This window comes from Pantherophis guttatus, chromosome 1, assembly GCF_059756535.1.
Source record: "Pantherophis guttatus breed Tessera chromosome 1, ASM5975653v1, whole genome shotgun sequence".
NCBI lineage: Eukaryota > Metazoa > Chordata > Lepidosauria > Squamata > Colubridae > Pantherophis > Pantherophis guttatus.
Window position 1 is genome coordinate 200,193,518 of NC_142063.1, and position 22,918 is coordinate 200,216,435.

General features: G+C 40.2%; 1 protein-coding gene across 1 annotated transcript in view; it reads right to left on the bottom strand.

The window, feature by feature from the left end:
• The window catches only part of PLCB1 (phospholipase C beta 1), a 498,146-nt gene extending 475,731 nt beyond the window's left edge, over positions 1 to 22,415 (bottom strand). The window contains exon 1 of the mRNA XM_034432348.3: positions 22,236 to 22,415. Coding sequence (XP_034288239.1) covers positions 22,236 to 22,334 — 99 coding nt within the window. The 5' untranslated portion in view covers positions 22,335 to 22,415. The remainder of the gene's footprint in view (positions 1 to 22,235) is intronic.
• Positions 22,416 to 22,918: the final 503 nt, after the last annotated feature.

The following is a 22,918-nucleotide window of genomic DNA, read 5'->3' on the forward strand; positions in this document are numbered from 1 at the left end:
CCGAACCGTTTGTTAAATTGCTGGCTCACCCCGCCCCTTGCCCTGCCCCGCCGCACCACTGGGCAAGGGGTGGGCGAGCCAGCAATTTAACAAACGGTTCGGTGTTTTTTTATAATTTTATTGGCCTCGCAGCTTCCGTGGGGCTTCAAAGGGCCGCCCTACAGCTGATCAGTGTTAAAAGAAAACAAATAAGTAGACCGACGCCTGCAAAAATAAATGGGTAGATCCAGTGGTGGGATTCTACTTCGGTAGAACCGGTTGTTAAGTAGTTAAGTAGTTAAGCCAGTGGTTGCCAAAGTGGGCGGTACCGCCCCCTGGGGGGGGTCGGTGGAATGCCTTAGGGGGCGGTAAGAGGCAAGGGGGGCGGCAGGGGGGGCTAAATGGCAAGGAGGGTGGCCCCCACCCTTTGGCCTGTGCCTCACAGCACTTACCTCCTTGCAAGCAAACAGCAAGAAAAAACAGCCCCTTCAGCTTCAGCATCGGTTAATTAGCACAAGTTGATTAGATCGCCTCCCAACTCTCAGCTGATTTGCTCTCAGCTGTTTTGCACAGGTTCTTTTGCAAGCTCTTGTTTTGCAAGCTCTTTGCTTGCTGCAAAGAGAGTCAAGCAGATTTGTTTTCCCTTAGCTATGCTGAAAAAGCAAAACTGAAAGTAAAGCAGGGTCTTTGCTGCAACGTGACAAAATGAGGCAGAGAGAGATTTCTTTTTCTTTTTCCTCACCAAAAAAGGTAGGTGCAAAACTGCAAACAATGGGAAATTTAGGGCAAAAGAGGAGAGTTCAAGATTTTAAAACACAAAAGAAAAAAAAAGCTAATTTTAATAGGGAATTGTAATAATTGAGATACTATTAATTGTATATTGTGTGGAAAGCAGAAATGGTTAAGTTGTGGTTTGGAGGAATATATGGGGGAAATTATTGGGTTTATTATTATTGGTAAATATAATTAATTGATTTGTAAGAAATTGGATTGCATGGAAATAATTGGAATATTCACGTTCATATTGATTAATATACAAAAAAGATAGTTATATAACTAATTGATTTATATTAAAATGTTGAATTTGCATTAAACAACTGTAATATTACATAATTAACTAATGTGAGGATGGATATAAAAATAGATGACAATGGGAAGGGGTATAATAGAGAATAGAAGGGAAAAATTGAATTTGATTAAGATCAGAGATGAGGATGATATTGGTTTTTTTAAAAAATAGATGAGGAATAAATATGGCAAAAAGGAAATATAGAAATTGTAAATTTAATTGAAATGACTAAACACTGTTTAAGTTTGTGAACCGGCCAAATACTCTGTTCAAAGAAAATACATTGTATGTTTGTATGTGTGTTTCTAATTATTGCTATTTATTCATATTTGTTCTCTTTTATTCTTTTAAGTTTAACAATTCATTCTTTATCTTAATATCTTTATATTTGTTTGGGGTTGGCTTTCTTCCCTTTCATCTTTTTTATTGTACAGCAATCTTTCTCCTCAAACCTACCACCTCTCTCTTTTCTTTCCTTCTTACTTTCTCTTCCCCCCACCCTCTTTTTCTCCTCCCTACTTCCTCTTCCTTTCTCCTTCTCCTCCTCTCTTCCTCCCTCTCTTACCCTCATTCCTACTCTAATTTCCCTTCCCTTCCTTCATCCCTCTCTATTGCTGTATCCTTTTATGCATATGGACTACTCAGAGGGCTGAAAAAGTTATTTTTGACTGGTTCTCGCACTTTTGACCAGTCCTCGAACTTACGACTGTCCTCACATTTTACGTTTTTGCCCTATCTTGTCACCATGGTGAAGAGAAGCAGTTGTGAAATGAGTGACACGGTTGCTAAGAATGCTACAATGGGCATAAATGATGACCAGTCATAAGTGCGAAGACCGGTCAAGAGTGCGAGGACCTGTCAGAAATCACTTTTTTCAGCCCTCTGGGTAGTCCTTTTGTGCATATGGACTACTCAGAGGGCTGAAAAAGTTATTTTTGACTGGTCCTCGCAGTTTTGACCAGTCCTCGAACTTACGACTGTCCTCACATTTTATGTTTTTGTCCTATCTTGTCACCATGGTGAAGAAAAGCAGTTGTGAAATGAGTGACATGGTTGTTAAGAATGCCGCAACGGGCATAAATGTGAGGATGGTCATAAGTGCGAGGACCGGTCAAAAGTGTGAGGACCTGTCAGAAATGACTTTTTTCAGTAGTCCCTATGCAGATAGCCACGCCCACCCGGTCACATGACCAGCTAGCCATGCCACCCGGTCATATGACCAGCTAACCAGGCCCACCCAGTCACATGACCACCAAGCCACACCCCCAACTAAGCCACGCCCACAGAACCGGTTGTTAAAAAATTGAATCCCATCACTGAATGGAGGGTAAGGAACACTATGAAATCAAGAAGATATTGGACTCAAGTTATTTTAAGGGGAGATTGCAATACTTAGTGTAGTGGAAAGGATATCCCTCAGCTGACGCTGAGTACGCAGGGGCCCACAATGTTAGTATACACACCCACACCAGTGGTGGGTTGCTCCAGTTCACACTGGTTCACAAGAACCGGTAGTAAAAATTTGTAGTAGTTCCGAGAACCAGTAATAACATTGGCTGACCACACCCCTGAATCGGTCCTGGCCCGGTCGCTGCTTGCTTAACCCACCCACCTCATCAGAGACTTTTTTTTTTTTTTACTTTTAAAAACAGTTTTTTCTACAACCCCTTTGGCTGAAAAAATGCTTTTAAAAGTAAAAACAAAAGAGCCTTTGATGATCCCGCGGCTCAGCTGGGATCGGCAGAGGCTTTTCAAAGCATTGTTTTCTGCAACCTCTTCAGCCGAAGAGGTGGTTAAAAAAATGCTTTGAACTCTGACGATCCCAGCTGAGTTGCCTGATCGGCAGAGGCTTTTCAAAGCATTTTTTTCTGCAACCTCTTAAGGTTGTAGAAAAAATGCTTTTAAAAGTAAAAAAAAAAAAAAAAGTTGGCCATGCCCACCCAGTCACATTACCCGCACCAAGCCACGCCCACAGAACCAGTAGTAAAAATATTTAGAACCCATCCCTGACACACACACATACACAAGCATATCTATACACAGCACTGTAGTAGTTTTTACTGTAGTAAAAACTGAATTAAAAACACGATGCAAGTAAAATACACAATAGTTCAAGTTCACTACACAATACTATCTATATAGGATTATACAATAATTTTCTTCCAGTTTACATGCAAATTCGACTTAAGAACAGACCTTGCGAATAGAACTCATTCTTAAACTGGGGACTACTTGTTTGATCTAGTGGTTAAGGCACCAGACTAAAAACCAGGAGACGGTGAGTTCTAGTGCTGCCTTATGTATGAAAGCCAGATCGGTGACTTTGGGCCAATCTTTCTCTCTGTAGGGAAAATGGAAGGAGGAAGCAATATTATGCACAGGTTGTCCTCAACTTACAACAGTTCACTTAGTGACTCTTCGAAGTTAACAATGGCACTGAAAAAAAGTGACTTATGACCATTTTTCACACTTATGGCCGTTGCAGCATCCCCATGGTCATGTGATTTACATTGGGATGCTTGACAGCTGACTCACATTTATGACGGTTGCAGTGTCCCAGAGTCATGTGATCCCCTTTTGCGACCTTCTGACAAACCAAGTCAATGGAGAAACCAGATTCACTTCACAACCACGTTAGTAATTTAAGAACTGCAAAGATTCACTTAACAAAGATGATGAGAAAATGAGGCAAAACTCACTTAGCAAATTTCTCACTTAACAGCCTAAATGTTGGGCTCCATTGTGATCATAAGTCGAGGACTACCTGTACAATCATCAGCTTGGGTTATTTATATTAAAAAAAACACAATAAAGACAGGATAAAAATAAATATTAACAAAATATTAACGAAACGGTACCAACAGAGGAAGAAACAATTAAGAAAATCCTTGACTGTGCGGAGATGGATAAATTAACGAAAGAAATAAAAGAAAAGGAAGATACAGAATATTATCAAGTCTGGACTAAATGGTACAATTGGCTTGAGATTAGGGAAAGTAAAAGTGAATAAATTATGTGACAAATGTGTAAAATACTGTAAATGAATAAAACTGGAAATAAAGGGACGATAAAGATAAAGATGATAATAAAGGATGAAAAAAATGGGAAATGTAGAAAGTAGAAAGAAAGAGGAACGAAACTTGATACGTAAAAAGAAACACATATTATGTGTTTGTGTTTTGTATGTTGTGTTGTGGTAAAATAAATAAATAAATAAATAAATAAATAAATAAATAAATAAATAAATAAATAAATAAATAATAAATATTAAAAGTCAGAATCTGGTATTAAATCATTGCAGTATTGAGATATTTCTCATAAACACTGTTAATAAAATATTCCCTCTTAAGCTTATTGGGACATTTTCCCTGGTATATGACTCCTGACAAAGTAAAACAAAAAACAAAAACAACTGCAGCAATAATATACTGCTTCCATAAGGAATCCATCTGCCTAATGGTAATTCTTGAAGTGAAACTTAAATTTGCACAAGATTCAGCAGGGGGACAGCTGGCTTCTGCATGGATTGATGCATATACTTCAGAAAAAAAGTTCATCTGCTTCTTGTTTACTCTAAGCAATATCTGTTCGGCAAACTTTAATGATTTTAACTTTACTTTTTCTTGGCTCCCTGCATTGTACTTACCATGTATTTCAAATATAAAATTTAAATGACTAACAGTGTGTATCCTATATACCAATTTAATTGAGAAAACCTAATGGACTCTAAATAAAAAAAAAGGGGGGGGGGAAGGGGAAGCAAGGAAGGGAAAATAAAGGTTTGATCTCTGTTCTCTGAAACAGCATTGGTAGAGCTTTCATCTTTCACACTGGCTTATCCATCACAGAATATGCAATTAGCAAAGCACAATGCAGCAGAGGTGATTAAATCATTAACTCATCTATACTTTTCCAATTCCAATCATGGAGCATAGGGAGCATTTCAGTAGAACATTGGGCAACTAAAAGGCTTTAAAATTCTGATGCAGAATCATAGCTTTTCCAAGATGATTATATGCATATTTCCCCCAATGAACACTGACTAATGGCCTATGCTTATTTTATTGCCTTTTGTTGCCATATCTACAGGGTATCATAGTCATTTAGAGCTGTTTGTCCCAAGCATCTGTCACACTACTTTGACCGGGTTTATATATTCAGTAATGGCTGGATAGCTCTGCATCCATTTCCAAGACAGCTAGTGTGTACCAGTAAGACCTTTCCCCGCTATTCCTAATGTATTTCTCTTTTATTTATAAAGGAAAGAAAAAATGAAACAATTTCTTACGACCCGTTATTTCTACCAATATTTTACAGTTGAGCTGAACTTCTGAAAACAACCACTATATTTTGAAAACCAGATAATGCACTCCCTAAATATGTTGAATAAGAAATAAGAAGACAGGAAAAAAAAATAAACACTGCCCAATAAAATCTTTTTTGCCACTTCAGCCAATCAAGCCTTCTTCCTGGATTGGATCTCTGTTCCATTCTCTCTCTCTCTCCCTCACTAAACCATAGGCTTAGCAGTGCCTAACAAATGAGCATGTTATTTTTATGATCCTTTGTTCCATCTATAGCTGTTACGGCAAACCTATGGCATGTATGCCTCCCACCAGCCAGCCAATCAGACACACCTGCATGCACGGGGGTGGGGGGAGCCCGCGGGGTTGTGGACATTACATTATGGGTTATAAGTGCACAGAGGCCTACTAGGCCCAAAATGGGGGGTGGGGGGTGGGGGTGGGGGGCTAGGCCCATTTTTGCTCCCAGGAGGCTGTAGGGAGGCCTACTAGGCACAAAATGGGGCATGGAGGGAGCGTGGGGGGATTGCACACACATGTGCAGGAGGGGGGGTCACTCGGGGGGGTCACACATGCATTGCATTATGGGTGCTTTCAGCACACGACAACAAAAAGGATAGCCATCACTGTTTTTAGACTTTTACAATTCAAGTCTTTAGGCATCTCCTTACCTGGAGAGTAGACCCTGATATGCTGGCTATGTAAAGGATCTACTCTTGGAAACCAAAGTTGTACTGGCATTGGGTACCTTAGATTATAATTTTAGACACTTAAAATAATGCACCAGATACAGGTAGTCCTCGACGTACAACCACAATTGATCCAAAATTTCTGTGGCTAAGTGAGACATTTGTTAACTGAATGTTTCCCCATTTTACAACCTTTCTTGCCACAGTTGTTAAGTGAATCACTGCAATTGCTAAATTAGTGACATGATTGTTAAGTGAATCTGGCTTCTCCGTTCACTTTGCTTGTCAGAAGGTTGCAAAATGTGATCATATGATCCCAGGACACTGCAACCCTCATAAATATGAGTCAGTTGTCAAGAGCTGCGGTGGCGCAGTGGTTAGAATGCAGTACTGCAGGCGACTTCTGCTGACTGCCGGCTGCCTGCAATTTGGTAGATTGAATCTCACCAGGCTCAAGGTTGACTCTGCCTTCCATCCTTCCGAGGTGGGTAAAATGAGGACCCAGATTGTTGGGGGCAATAGGCAATAGGCTGACTCTGGGGCAATAGGCTGTAAAAGCACTGTGAAGCGGTATATAAGTCTAAGTGCTATTGCTATCTGAATTTTGATCACATTACCATGGGGATGCTGCAATGGTCATAAGTGTGAAAAATGGTCATAAGTCACCTTTTTCAGCGCAGTTGTAACTTTCAACGGTCACTAAATGAACTGTTGTAAGTTGAGGACTACCTGTACTCAACAGGGGTTAAATATTATACTAAACCACTTTGTTTTTCTTAAGAATGGTACATGGACCAGGTCACTATTCTGGCTTCGCATATGAACATTGCCAAAGTTATAGATATTTTGAAAAGAGTCAAGACTGAAATCAGGTCCTTCAGGAGTTGAGGAATCTTTTTCTATTGTGCTGAGCTGGGAGAGCTAAATGTGAAAACTCCAATATCCCAGAATCACTTTGTTTTAACCTTGATGAAACACAGTAGCTCTGCAGTTTTCAAGGATGAATGACATGAATTCCACTAGAGCTATGGGGCATTTAGAAATATACTTAGTTCATTTGTTCTAGCATTAAGTTCTGGCATTGAAAATGGATTCCAGGCAGAACTCTGGCATAAATCTTTTCTGACCTTTTGCGAGTTTATAACATGGACTAAGTCTACCTTTGGTTTAATATATATCTATCACATAGTTGAATTCCTATAGCAGGTTGGTTCCCCTTAGATCAATAATCCCCAACCTATGATCTTAGGAGCACCTGTAAACAGCAACAATATTGCAGTTTATGTTGGTGTGGGCACTGAAATAAAATATAAAAAAGTGAGAATCCCACAAGATTGTCAAACGTCAAGGTTTCTGACGGAACACTAAAATCTTGTATCGTTAATTGATCTAATGGAATTTTGCCCATTTAAACAAATCAGATGGATTTACTTTTGGTGTGCATTGGAGACTACTCTGGTAATCCATGAATACTGGCTGGACTTGTGAAAGTCACAATCGACACATCTGTAAACTAGATTTAATCAAGAAAAAAAAAGAGGCTTCACCAAAAGAGACACAGAAACTTCAAACAAGGTTTGATGACTCGATAAATGTTCTTAACAGCAACATGGAGCTGTCACTTCTCTCTTCCAAATTGTTTTTTCAACTTTCAACTTTAGCCGATGCCCCTAAAATTCCTTGAAAGCCTCCTACCTTAAGCGCTAACCAGGCCCCAATTTTACTGTAGCTTCTCAGCCAACCTTATTCTATGTCTGCTCAGGAGAAAAATTATTCATATTTTTTATTATTTTCTTAATAGGGCTAAAACCCTACCTGGACACTATCCAGATATGCATATGGACTCAGAGTTTACTTTTACATTTTTACAGCCTTTTATGATCACAACTTCTGAAAAATAATGGCAGTTTTTCCTGCTACTATGAGTTGGAAAAGTGATAAACACTGCTATTAAATTATACAATACACATATCGCAATTAAAAAGAAAAACAAAATAGCCCAGCCTTCTGGTTTGCAGTTCTCAGTAGCCCCACACACCACCACCAAATGCTGTATAGTTCTTCATCACCAAAATAATGCCCACCTTTTACCTGGTTAACAGGTACTTTGTGCTGATCTGAATTAATCCACTTTGTTAATATTTCAACTCCCCCTCCATCTCCATTTACTTCAGCTCCAAGTTTAGACAAGGAGTTGCAGGATTGACAGGACATATATTTTTTTCACTGTTGAACTTCCTTAGAGACTTATTGGCTTCTCATATGCCTCCAAAGCACAAAGACCCAAAGCACTCTAGGAGCAATCTCTTCCTTTTTATACACCATGCTCAGGGGTGAAATCCAGCAGGTTCTGGAGAACCAGTAGCGGAAATTTTGAACAGTTCGGAGTACTGGCAAATACCACCTCTGGCTGGCCCCAGAGTGGGGTGAGAATGGGGATTTGGGGTGGGAATGGAGATTTGGCAGTATCCTTCTCCTGCCACGCCCACCAAGCCACACCACGCCCACCAAGCCATGCCCAGAGAACCGGTAGTAAAAAAAATTTGATTTCACTACTGACCATGCTTCATGTATTGCACAATTAAATTTTAGGAAAATTTAAGTTAAAAAGCTGTTATAGAAATTGGAACAATTTTATCCTTTTCTAAAATGGTGCTCTCCACATATGTACTTGGATTACAAATCCCATAATATGTGATGCATACAAGTATTATCTATGTTGGCTAGGAAAGGAGGATTAAAATTATTTATTTGATAATATGAAATAGACCAAGCCAATCATCCAGTCCCTGGGCAGAATACATAGTCATTCCACACTACTAAAATAATAGCCCATTTGCCTCTATGTCAGATAACACAATGATTTGTCAAGTTAAGATATTATTTGCTTAGGATCCAATCTGGGTTGGTCACTGGGACCAGAGATTTAGTCTTCCAAGCTTTCGGGCTTGTGCTGGACACTTTATCTTTTATATATTTATATATTTAAATTGATTGCAGCATTATAAATAAGAGAAACAAGGACAAAAGAAGAGGCTAAATAAGTATAAATATACCAAGAAATCTCTTTGAATACTATTTCTGAAGAAGCTTCAGAATTTGAGCCTTGATCCAATTATTATGAACAGTGTTATTCCGGTTAGCACTGTTCTACAAGGACCTACTTTATACACATCTCCTCTTCTTGCAGGGGTGCGCTAAAAGCCTCTTTACCCGAGTGCTCATCATTTTAGCACAAACTAACCAATACACTAACTTAGCAGCTCTACTAACTTAAAACAAGCCAGTTAATACCATAAATTGACATAACCAAAGATGCGAAATATAAAATGTAAGGCTATTTGAGGTAGGAAAGTTTTTATATGTTTTAGCACAATCGCTAGGTAATATGTAGGGAAGCACTCAAATCAAGGAATGCATACAGGAGATTCCCCACTATTCGTTTCAAAAATCTCCTTTTGTCCTTGCCTTATTTAGAATGCTGCAATCAATTTAAATATATATGTAAAAGATAAAGTGTCTAGCAGCTCTATATTTATAAGAGCCATGGTGGCACAGAGATTAGAATGCAATATTGCAGGCTAGATTTGTTGTGTGCCAATTGGCAGCAGTTCAACACTTCGATCCTGACCCGCTCAAGCTTGACTCAGCCTTACATCCTTCCAAGATCGGTAAAATGAGGACCCAGATTGTTGGGGGCAATATGCTGGCTCTGTAAATTGTTTAGAGAGGGCTGTAAAGCACTGTGAAGCAGTATAAAAGTCTAGGTCAGTGATGTCTAACCTTTTTCTCATCACATGCTGGCACACATAATGCAATGTGCACGCCCCCACCCACGCGTGCATGACCCCCCCATGCTCCCCCTGCCCCCAATGCATACACATGCAAACCTCCCCACGCTCCCCACACCCCACCGCGCATGCGCGTGTGACCCACCCACCCAGCACATGTGCATGACCCCCCTGCATATGCACATGCATCTCCCGCATGCGCCCTGCCCCCTGCACATCCCAAAAATCAGCTGGCTGGCGGGAGGCACGCGCGTGCATGCACGATAGAGCTGAGCTGGGCAACGGCTCAGGTGCCTGCAGAGAGGGTTCTGCGTGCCAGCTGTGGCACGCGTGCTGTAGGTTCGCCATCACGGGTCTAGGTGCTATATTTTATTTTAGTTTTTATTGTTCCTCTTCCAGGAGAAACTAATTTTTGTTTGATAGATTGAATATGTAATTGACTTCTGAATCCAAGCTCTAGGTGACCTTAGATATATCAATACATTCCATATGTTTCTTCCTCTGAAATAATAATTGGATGGAGCCCCTAATAAATACTTGAACTATGATGTAAAAATGGAAAGATTTAATACTAAAAAAAAATTCAGGGTTTTCCTTGTTAAAAAATGATCCTCCCAGTGAAGTAGAGATTTTGTCTTTCAAAGTGCCATTGTAAGAAATTGAGAGAAAGAATTTTTGTTGATAAAACCTAATTGGAAGTGTACTAAGCAGATAGTTTTCTCCAATAATACAGCCATGTATCATAATATAGGTAGAATAATATAGGTCGAACAGCATTATTCATTGCATGAAAGAAGGCACCAAGTTCAAATCCAACAGAGTCAATTAAAAATGATCCAAGCAGAGGTTTGAACAGTCACATTTCATAATTTGGTGTCCTCCAAGTTTTTTGAACTTCTATTTTTATCATGCTGTGACATATAGCCAAGGGCACAAATGTGGGTGTTTGTGGTGAAAGGAATCCATCTTCAGTTTATTTTACATTATCTTATAATTCCCAAGTATCTCAGATGACAAATCCTTAGAATCTATCTGGCAGCACACCATACTATTTTGACCTCTTCTGAAGCCAGATCATAATTAAAATTACAATAATACTTACCTAACAGTAATCTCTTAGTTCAATGGACTCTACATCTCGTTAACCTGACATACATTAGAACAGAGCTATAAAGCACTGAAAGAGATACTGCTCATCACTCAACTGCCAACTAGAAGCAATGCCAAATTGGATATTCAGTGAATTAGCAATGGTTTATTCTAGCACAGCCGTTAGTTAAATTACATTTATTCAACTGGCGTATAAACTATTAAGGATAAAATTAACAGGGCACAAAAGTGAAACAAAATGCAAACTGACCTCAAGTTTCCAAAATACTTCCAGCTCAATAGTTAGCCAAATATTGGAATTCACACACAAATGTATGAATCCAATGTGCGATCATAGTGCTCCCATAATTATTATTATTATTTGTGATTGTATCAACCTTAGCCAATATACACAGAAGGATTTACAGACATATGCCAACTCTCCCCCTGCCCACTATAATCCAGAGGAAAATAAGGAACTCAGTAATGCTACTTAAATTTTCATACTTCCATGATTTTATTCAAACCCCTGACATTTCTGTTTACTCAGCTTCTAATCAGATATGTACAGTAATTACTTCTCAAGGACCCAAGTTTTAGAACTTGCTTGTTTAAGTCTGGTGTCAATTCCTCCATGCATTGTGGATGGTTTGCCCATCTATGTTTTCTAAGAAAATCTTCCAACTTGGTAACCTACAAATAATGTAATTTATAATTACATAACTTCCAGAATTCTCAATGTAGTCAAAGCTAGTGTCAACTTGCAAAGCATCTCTGGCCTGCTCTCAAGTTGCCATAGGCCCGGGGGGTGGGGGGGAACCGGCGAAACAGCACGGCAGCCAAAGACAGATGCACATTCCATGCTTATTTCTCTCAAGGCTGTATCCCAGGGTTACTCACAGCAGCCAGAGGGGAGTGACCTCTACAACCCGCGAAATTGCTCCATTGGCTAATGTGACTGATGACACACCCTGGGGGGAGAGGGGAAACATGGTCATAAATGGAGTGTAAATTACGTAGGGTCAGGTCAGAGCTGGTTTGACTTGGGAACGTGCCGACATGAAGCTCCTAATAAATAACTGGATTTCTTTTGAAGCTTGGCTCGAGGCTCATGATTTAATTAGAGCATCTGTAGGAACCCTGACAACAAGCTCACCTGGAAAGCATAAGAATAGGAAGGCTATTTCTAAACTATTATTTTCTTGCAATAATGGTCCCACTGGCTTCCTTCTGGTCATAACAATCCCTCTAGTGTCCACTGTCAACCACAGGGGAGCAAGTAGGAGCAAGTGATGAATGATGCAAGGAACACCATGCTGCATGTTTAAAGAGTTTGGGATAATCATAGAAGCATGGAAATCTGTACTGCTGCCTTTTCTGATCCTGTTCTTCATTTTGCCCTTCATCACATCCTGCTATGACAGGAAGGGAAATCAGAAGAGAAATAACTCTGCTTGTCACATGAAGTGGCGAACTATTACCAGCCTTAAAGCAGAAATGGAGTAGCTGCAAATCTCCAGATGTTGCTGAACTACACCGTCCACATTGCTGAGGCTGCTGAGAAAACCACCAGCTCACCCATTCCTACCCTTGAGTAGAATTCCTCATAGGAGGGCCTTCTTACTGAATGTCAAAACAGATTGATTCTAGCATATTTCATAAGAGATGGTTTTGCATACCAGGTGTTTCACTGAGGCCTGCTTTGTCATGGATTAGCATATTCAGTGAACCCAGCTATTGGGGTAAGTCACGATTTATGATGTAGCTCAATATATGAACCCAGCCAAAATCCAGGCATTACATCCACTGAATATGCAGGACTTTGGAGGTATTTGGATTGCATTTCAAGTACAAGTTGAACTAAAGTGTTAGGGAATGTTGTCTGTTTCCATAAAGGAATAAGTAGCATTGCAATTTGTACATTACGTTTAGACAGTGAGTTCTGCCAGATGCAAATGTATAATATGATTATATTTTAAAATATATTTAATACCTTTTAGTCTCACTTTTCTTCTAGGAGAAAGATGCGCCACGGACTGTACGCAGCCCTCCAGATCATTTAGGGCAGACAACACGTCATTCACTTAGCATGAGAGCAGTGGTCAAAAGTAGGGCAGCAACTTGCCTGTACTTCCATAGTTGACAAGGAAGGAGGACAGGGATCTTCATCTCCTAGCTCCAAGCAGGTCCAGCCATGAGAAGGTTGCATCTCCTCCAGCTGCCTCTCCTCCTTGTTACAGTTTTAGAGAATACAGGTAGTCCTCAATTTACAAGAGATCTTTCAGTGACAGTTTCAAGTTACAACGGCACTGAAAAAAGAGACTTATGACCATTTTCACACTTACAACCATTGGTGGTATTCAGCCGGTTCTATCCGGTTCAGGTGAATCGGTAGCAGTGGGAGGCTCCGCCCACCCACCCGCATGTCATCACGTCCTTTGACACTCTGCACGCACTCCCATTTGCGAACCAGTAGCGAAGATAAGTGAATTCCACCCCTGCTTACAGCTACTTTAGCATCTCTATGGTCATGTGGTCAAAATTCAGATGCTTGGCAATTGATTCATATTCATGACAGTGCCCTGGGGTCATGTGATCACCTTTTATGATCTTTTGGCAGGCAAAGCCAATGGGAAAGCCAGATTCACTTCACAACTGCATTGCTAACTTAACAACTGCGGTGATTCACTTAACAACGATGGCAAGAAAGGTCGTAAAATGGGGCAAAATTCACTTAACAATTATCTCACTCAGCAACAGAAAATTTGGGCCGAATTGTAGTCCCTGCAGCTGTATCTCCAGACAGGGTTAGTCAAGGTGTTCTTGCACTGCTAACCCTGCATCCAAGTGCTGGATCCTGACAACTCACTATCAAGGCATGGATTGTGCTTCTCATTATACAACTATAAAATGGAGAAGTTGCAGTAATGATGGTGATAGAAGGAACAGTCCCCAGCAGTGGTGGGTTGCTCCCGGTTCTGTCCCGTTCTTGCGAACCGGTAGTGAAAGCGGTGGGAGGCTCTGCCCACTCACCCGGCTGTCATAATGGACGATCTGTGCATGCGCAGAAGCACGTGTGCTCCCGTTGTGAACCGGTAGTAAAGGTAAGTAGACCCCACCCCTGGTCCCCAGCCCTGGCCCCTAGCTATGTTTATTTTGATCCTTCATACTCTTAAGACAACCCAAATGGAGGGAAGGCCACACAGTAGAAGAGAAGCAGTAGAAGAATCCACAAGTCCTGGGCTAAATTGGTCTAAACCCACATCTGGTAGGAATGGCATAGAAGGCATCTCAATTGCTCCATATACCACCTGACTACTTCTAACGCTTACTGGAAACCCCAATGGTCACTGTCCCAAAGGTGTTTTTTTTTTCCCAAGAGGCAACTGGACTTTCTGGTTTTTCTTTGAAGATGTTTAGCTTCTCATCCAAGAAGCTTCCTCAGTTCTGGATGAGAAGCAAAATGTCTTCAAAGAAAAACCAGAAAGTCCAGTTGCCTCTTGGGGGAGGGGGGAGCACCTTTGGCACAACCATGACCTGGATGACTGAGAATCTCCATAGACACTCAATGGTCACTGCACATTCTCAATGCACACTGCACTGCACAGCCATTTGTGTGCATTACTACTCCCCACTGCATTGTACCACATCCTTCCCATCTGGTTGGACACCATGTCTACCAAGAGAACAAAGCCATTCTGTTGGCATTGCATCCTCTACAGGCCTCAGCTGACAACAGCATTATTCTCCAGAAAATTGCAGAAACCATTTTGATACACAATTTGCTATGGGTTAGTGCAGGAGTCGGCAACCTTAAACACTCAAAGAGCCACAAAGGTCCTAACCGGAAGCCCCCCATTCAATTCTGGAGCTAACCAGAAGTCCAGTTCCTCCACCATAGTCTCCTCCTAGCGTGGTATCCTTTTTCCTCTGCCGACAGAAGTCCGGTTCCTCCACCATAGTGTCTCCTCCTAGTGCGGCGTCCTTTTTCCTCTACCTGTCTTAACCAAACGCCCTATCGATTGTAGAGCCGACCGGCGACAGGGAGCCGCAGCAGAAGGATGAAAGAGCCACATGTGGCTCCAGAGCTGCGGGTTGCTGACCCCAGGTTAGTGATATTAACAGCACTGAGAAATTAAAAACAGAGGTGCACTGTTGTCAAATCCCATGCAGTGTTCTTTTGATGTATATCATAAGAAGTCAAGTCAAAAGTAATATTTGGACATCACTTAGACAATTGGCTATGTATTAATGACATCCATGTTAGGGTTAGCAACTTTAATGGTTTCATTATCCAATGATAATGGGATCCAAAAAATGATTTGTGGAAGAAATAAAACATTTTCCAAGACAAATGGGAGAATCTGTATTTATAAAAGAAAAACCCAGTCCTTATTTAGCAAATTATTATTGTTCCCAAGAGTATGTTTATGGGTCTTGAAAAATTACAATGAAATCCTTGGTAGGGGGAGGGGGGGTGAGAGGAAAAAGTTCTACAACTTGGCAACATTTTCCAAGCCTCTAAAAATTTGAATCAAGGTAACTAGACTTATTTTTTGTTGGTGTGAGACGTTGCGTTGCTCATCCAACTAGCTTTTTCAGTCTGAGCATGTTGATTCAGTCATTAGAATGTACTAACACTTCCCCACCAACCTCAGGGTTTCTTCCCCAAAGTGCATACCAATATGTCGATGAAGATTCTCAATCATTCAGGCAAAGTTGTCTAGAAAATTGAATCATCGCAACAATGACTCAAACAAACAGAGAATAAGTCCAGTTGCCATGATTCAATTTTCCAGACAACTACTTAGACGACTGAGAATCTTCATCGACGTATTTGCCAAGCATCTTTTTCTTTTTCCAAGTCTAGTAAAAATTCAACAGCAGCAACTGTTATGGTAAGTGAAATGATAGCAAAACCTTTTAGAAAAAGACTTAGCTGTAAAAGAACATGAAAACAACAAGCAGATTTTATGTCCCTGCAAAAGTTTGGAAGGCATAAGCTTGCCTATTAATTCAAACACTTGAATTAATGTTAATAATTAATTGAAGTGAATATATTAATAATAATTAAAATTAACACATCTTTTTAAAACTACCACCACAAAACCCCCCACAATGGATTAAAGTTAAGTATAGACTTTGAGCGATTTTCAATTTGGTTGTCAAAAGTACCAGTGTTTTCTGGGTCACGTATTGGCAGAGTTCACTAAATTGGAAAGTGCCAGAAGTACTAGAATTAATGCCACTGGAAGGTATTATAATGAATCACAAGAACTGGGAAAGGGCACTGAAAAGGCATGCCAACAATTTGTATCTTTGGGTACAATGGGGCACCTTCAATGCGTTTTGAAAACATCACTAAGGGTGGATGGGTGTAAAAAAAAAATTATATCTTTTAATATGTTAGGAATTGATTTCCTTAACATAAACTGCACTTTGCATCAAGAAACTGTAGGAAGCACAAATGAAAGGTGTATGGAGATAGCTATTTGGCAATTTAAATGTTTATGGGTAAAAAGGCTGAATCGTAGGCAGTGTATTACTTTTTCTAGCAAGTACCTAAACTTTCATATCATATTTAAGTTAGATGCCTGAGTCCTGAAATTACATTGTTTCTCTTAGAGAAGAGATTGATTTCTTCATGAAAACGAAGAACAAAGTGGTTCCTTGGCTGGCTGATCCTGCTTTTCTCTGCATTCTTGCTTTTCTATAGATGTAATTAAGTACTGGATTACTTCGATGCCAATGAATTGTTCGCCTTCAAATTACAGATTGATTTCCCTGTACTTTCTTTGGGGAGTCAATGTAGTGGTTAAGTTATTTCTCACTTAGCAACATAAATTTTGGACTCAATTGTGGTCGTACGTTGAGGACTACCTGTGAATCGAATGAGTGAAGGAATAAATAAATAAATAATCTTTGGGGATAAAAATCATTTGCCTCATAGGGAAATAGTTTGATACCTTGAAGAAGCCCTTGGATTAATGAGCTTGTCCTCGCATGTGACACACTTGATTAGTCGAGTTTTAGACCTCTGCTCTAGGATGGATGACAATTTTGACATCAAGAACCCGATTTGTTAGTGGTCACAAGTAATGCAGGATAGAAGTAAAGAGCAGATATAGCCACAGCTTTTCTATTCTCTTGTTTCCTTTCATATCATTCACTCCAGCCAGTTGCGATAAAAAGGTATCTCCTTACCCCATTTCTGAACTGATCTCTGGAACAGATGCTTTGAAATTAGAGGAAAAGCCTCGTGCGCAAGACGTGCAGGTTCTAATCTCCACTCTTACCTAGCAATGTAAACATACTTTATTCTTCTCATAACCTATGATGATTGGATCCGAGTAGTCTTGATTAGCCCCAAACACCATGGGGGTAATTACCGGCAAGTGGGGACTTGAACCTGTATCTCTCCTCCATTCTAATTCAACATAATTATTACCCCATAGTGGCTCATATTCCAAAATATATAGAGAAATGTATTAAAATTTGTAAGATGCTTCAATCTCAGAGGACTATTTTATTTTCAAATATTCGTTCATGTGTTCATTGAATGTCAACACAGATCCTTGGGAGAAAATGTAATAAACGGATTCTAGTCCCACTGACACTTTCAGTCTATTTAAATGTTTATAGTTTCTGATCCCATCTGATTCTTACCATATCCAACACATCCCTTGTTTCTTATTTCAGCAATTTAAATTTAGCTGTGAAATCTGAACTGAGACTGGTTTCTGCTTCCTTTCGGTACAGTCCCTTATATATGACTATACTAGTTTCAAAAAGCTTCTTTATAAACACAATTAACATTTACTGATCGTGTTTTCCCCAAGCAGTAAGTGGGTTGTTGTTTTTTATTACTTATTTTCTACTTCATTAGAATCTGCAATTACAGAAAGACAAACAAAGAGACAGCTATTCTAAGTTCCTATTTTGTCTTGTCAATATTTCAGCAATATAACTATGACAAAAATACATTCTATTTTATTTAAGTATATCTTCTCTTGCTACTAAACTGCTGAACAGAACCAAGGATAAATCTCGTAATAAAAAATTATTAAAAGCCTAATTAGTAAAGGAAGTGTTGGGAAATTGCGAGTCTGACAATTAGTTACCTAGAAAGTATATGAACTAGTATTTATGATTTTATGAAATTAATTAGCATGCTTATAACTTATAATTTGTACTATCTTTTATGTGCTGTATGATTCATTGTATCTGTAAGCTTTTAGATTCACTCAAATGAAGTGGCACAAAATTACTTGTAATCAATGAATGAATGAACAATGTATGTATGTATTTTATTCGAATCACAGCCTAGGAATCTCAATCTCTTTCTCCCACACGCATACACATGCACACACCACACACACACACATACATACATATACATGGAGTCCTTTCACAAATTTATCTTCACTAAGAGAAAGGTATAATATTTCTAGCTGTTTTTTTCTCCCTGTAATTGAATTGGTGGAAAATTAAAAAGACAAAAAAGCAAATTAGGAGCATACAATTTGTGATCCCTAAAGAAGTGGTACTTAAAGATTCTTCAAAACCTATTATCAATTGACAACATTTGTGTGATGGAAGAGAAAAACATGAATAGAGCATGCAAAGAGCAAAAAGTGCATTGCCTATATTTAGTTTTAATTAACTTTAAATATGTTAAATTTCACTTTTGTCTTCAGCCTGCTTATTTGTTTGTCTTAACCCCCTAAGATGTACTACTCAAAGTTTAAATGTGACTCTCAGCCTCAGAAAAGTAACAGCATAACCCAAGTCTACAGTTCTCACTTGGTCCTTACAATTACATAACCCACAGAGGCTGGGAAATTATCTTATCTGCATGTCTAGCTTGGCTTTAGGATTAGATTACATCTAATTACATGAGATCTTGCAACCATTCACCTTCTAGTTCCCAGGGTCATTTTTAACCCAAGCTAAATTTAGAGGTCAGGATTTGTTCTTTAACTATACAAAGACAAGCAACACTCCCAAAATTCAACATCAACATAGCTTCTGTGTTGCCTGATGTTATGCCAAGAAAATAGATTGAATGAGGTGAAGTAATTTAGGCATGGTGTTTTCAAAGAACCAAGTAGCCTATGACATGTTGTTGTAAATTGTGACTAAGCAGCTGTCTGAAGAATTTTTGAAAGGAATTTCCATAGAAGGCTCGATCTAAATATATTTAAGTCTGTAAGTCTTGTAGCTTTAAAGAACTTAATTGCTTAGATGATGCTATGCATATAGAATAATTTGGCAAATCTGCATACTCTGAAGTTTATGCATTGTTATAATTAAAGGCACATTGCTTTAATAAATAATACCTTCATAGAGTCTGTTAATCTAGAAGGCTCTTGCCTTAACAATCTATCATGTGGCTTCTATTTACTTGGCAAGAAAATATTTCACAGCTCTAATTCTCAAAAGAAGCCTGGATATCTATGAGAACTTTTAATCATTATCTTTCCAATCCTTCCAATTCTTACATTAATAAATATGCTCCAGTTAATTGGTGGACTAGCAGTGGACTTCTTTAAACAATATGTTTTATTTAGAACCAGAGATCATCATAATGTGAAATAATGCGCAAAATAATTTTCTAGGGTGTCTCTGAGCAAACTCTGAACTGAACTGCATCAGTTTAGTAGCAGAATTCTATTCATTTTTTTTCCTTACCAAAAAATATTAAAAATCCTAGTTTCCATAAATTCTCTTAATTTCAGCTGACTAATTTGGGGATTGGGAGGAAGATTTGCTGTCGCTGTTATTATGAAATCAGCTCCAGATGAGAAACGTATATCCAACATCAGAAATCTATCTCCTGCCTACAGGAAAACTAACAGGCATCTCTTCCTGTCTATGACAAAGGCTAATTGTTTTGTTACATTTTCTTCAAGAAAACATCTCTCCCGCAAACTGATTATGGTAAGTAACAGATATGCTCTTTTACAGATCACCACTAACTTTATTCTGTACCCACAACTTGTGATATTTCTAATGAGATAAACTTCTCAAACAATTTTGTTTTTTAAGCAAAAAAATCTTATTAAACTGCAACTTTTTACAGTATGATTTGCTGTACTTATATATCAGTTTTAAAAAGTCTCTAATCCTAACCCTTAATAGAACACATCAGTGCTAAAAGACCCCAAAGGAACCTGTTGCCTAAGCATTTCAATTAGAAATTAACATTTATTGCTATCTGTTCTCCCTGGCAATCACTATTTTACAAATCCATATTCAGAAGACATAGTATTCAGAAAAAACTAGCTTTGTGGCAAAGCTTTACACAATGAATAATAACTAAATGTAACATGCAGAGTCCATGAAAAAGCTGGTTTTACTAAGTAAACAGCCCAATAACTAGATCTGATTTACACCCGATACATGATCAACACAAGAGACAGAAATTGGGGAAGGACAATAACAGAGGGCTAATTGCATCACTTGGCCTGGAGAAAGAGTACAAAAATTGAACCATTAATTTCACCTATAAAATCATTTCATATTTAATAAACACCGGGATTCTTTTGCAATGGCTTGTGCGTTTTTCTACAATAAAATTATTTATCTACGCTTTTCTGTCTGTGGAAATCTTTTCTTGCCATTTCATTCTTAGCCAATGAAAAAAGTCTGATAGTTTGCTTTTTGCAGAACTACCAATACTGAACTTTTAAGGGCCAAACAAATTAAGCTTTTTAACAAGCTTGTTTTCTATGAGTAAGACAGTATACCTCTTTACTGTATATTGGAACATTCAGCTGGACTCCGACCAAAGTAATAAAACATAAGCCGAGTTTAACAGCTTTCATGAGAATGAAAGTGCAGGTCCTACACCTGTTACAGAAGGATCACAAGTACTATATAAGGTGAGAAAGAAATTCACACTCTAAATAAATCTTTAGGTCTCTGAAATCAAATGTGCCGTGTTATTCTTAAACCTACCAGAAAGTAAGATGCAAAAAGCACTCCTCTTAGAAAACTAACTTTTCATTCTCATCTTTGTTTTAATTGTCCTCAACAAGATAATGGCAAAGAGACAAAAAGGAAATCTCATTTAATTTTTGAGTCTTTTTTGTCTAAGAGATCTCTCTTCTCCTTACCCCATTATCCATTTATTTTTTTTCTATTGCCCTTTTCAGACTATTAAGAGTGTCTGTTGGGACCACTAAAGTCTTTTTTGCTTATGCAAAGAAATAATATTTCAAATGCATTAACAGCAGAGCATATATCTATTAATTGATCATTGTGCTGTAGGAAAAAAATGTGAATCCAGCAGATTCATCATATGAAGAAAGGTCTGTGAAACAGCATCTAACGGATGGTTGAAAGCTAAAAATATTTCAAGCCAAAGAATAAACACGATTGGTATATCTGCCACTTTGGTGGAGTTGTTTATTTTCCAATTCCAAATTTCATTTATCCCTTTATGCTTTTCCCCCCCTCTCCAGTACACATGCACACAAGCACACATACTGTGCATGTTTTTCTTCAGCTGCTTGTCTAAATCCACATAAGTGCACCGAGTCGCTTGTTGCTATGGGTAACTTGCCAGGAACCAATGCTCTAGCTTTTCCAATGTTACAGTGCAGGGAAAAAAAAAAAATTGGCAAGCTCCATCTTCCTGCTCCTTTCCCAACTTTAAACCTGGTAGCACCTACACTTCCCATTTTACCTCCTCTCTGCCCACTTGTCAGAATGAAGGATCCACGTCACTCAAAGCCACATGGCTCTCTCACCCACATGACATGTGGGTATAGTCTGACCCACAGGCTGGCTCTTACCGCCTGAATGGCCAGATTAAACTATTTGGAATTGAGGGGACACAAGATGCGGCCTTATAATGCTGGAGCCACCTTAAATGGTGTCGTCCGTCCTGCTCGCAGGAAATCTCCTAACTGGACAACCCCAGCACACTCAGAATTGTTCAATATTCCGCGTGCCAAGCATATGCTCTCTGGCTGGGCTGCAGGCAGTGGACAATCTGGCTGCCCCCAAACAGCTGAAACTTGGCCAGCTCCACGCCGTCTCTTCTTTGATGGTTAGCACACATCCCACACGCGGATGCCCTCGCCCCCTTCCCCGGGCAGCGCGCGCCGCGCTGAGGAAACGCATCTCCCGGCACATGGTGCAGTGCCAGCCCATCCATCAGCTCTGCCCGTCGCACCGCGGGGGTCTTGCGCCCCTCGCGCCCTTACACCGTGGAAAGGGAAAGTAAAGCTGGCGGGGTGGGGGGAGGGAGGAGGAGAGAGGGAGGCAGAGAAGGGGGCAAGTAGGTGACAGAGCTCCGCAAACTTACGTCGTCCCACTTGACGAAGGTGGAGCCCTTCTTGAGGCTGGCCGAGACCCGGACCGGCTGGAGCTGGAGAGCGTGGACTCCTGGCTGTGCCCCAGCCATTGGCGGCAGCACATCGAGGCTTCCCACCGGAGAAGGGAAGGAAAAGGCAGGCGGTAGCAGCGGCGACGGCCGGGAAAAACGCGAGCCTTGTCGCAGGAGCCGCCTGGATCGCTTCTACGCCGACCGGAGGGAAAGAGAAGAGAAGCAGCGGCAGCTGCTACTCGTGCCAAGCGCTTCTCGCAAGGCAGGGCGAGCCAGACGCGTGCCTACAGCAAAGAGCCAACCGTTCGGCGGTACATCCTACAGAGAGAGAAGGCGAACGCACACCTGCATGCAAGCATCCATGCATGCATGTACCCCCTACATGCACATGCACACGCGTCGCCGAGGCGCTCCTCGCTGCTCTGGCAAATGCAAACCGCGCTGCCGCCCTCTTCTTCCTTCCCCGGTTCTCTCTCTCTCTCTCTCTCCCCCAACTTTTCTCCGCGCTCAGGGCGCGGGCGAGCGACTCGAGCGGGCAGCACCACCTGCTGGCCGAGGGCGCCGCCTCTGCAGAGCATGCGCCCTCCCTTGAAACCCGCCGCCTTCAATGGACAAGCCTTCCCTGACAGGAAGAAAGATCGCAGTGCCGGATCACCCCGTGC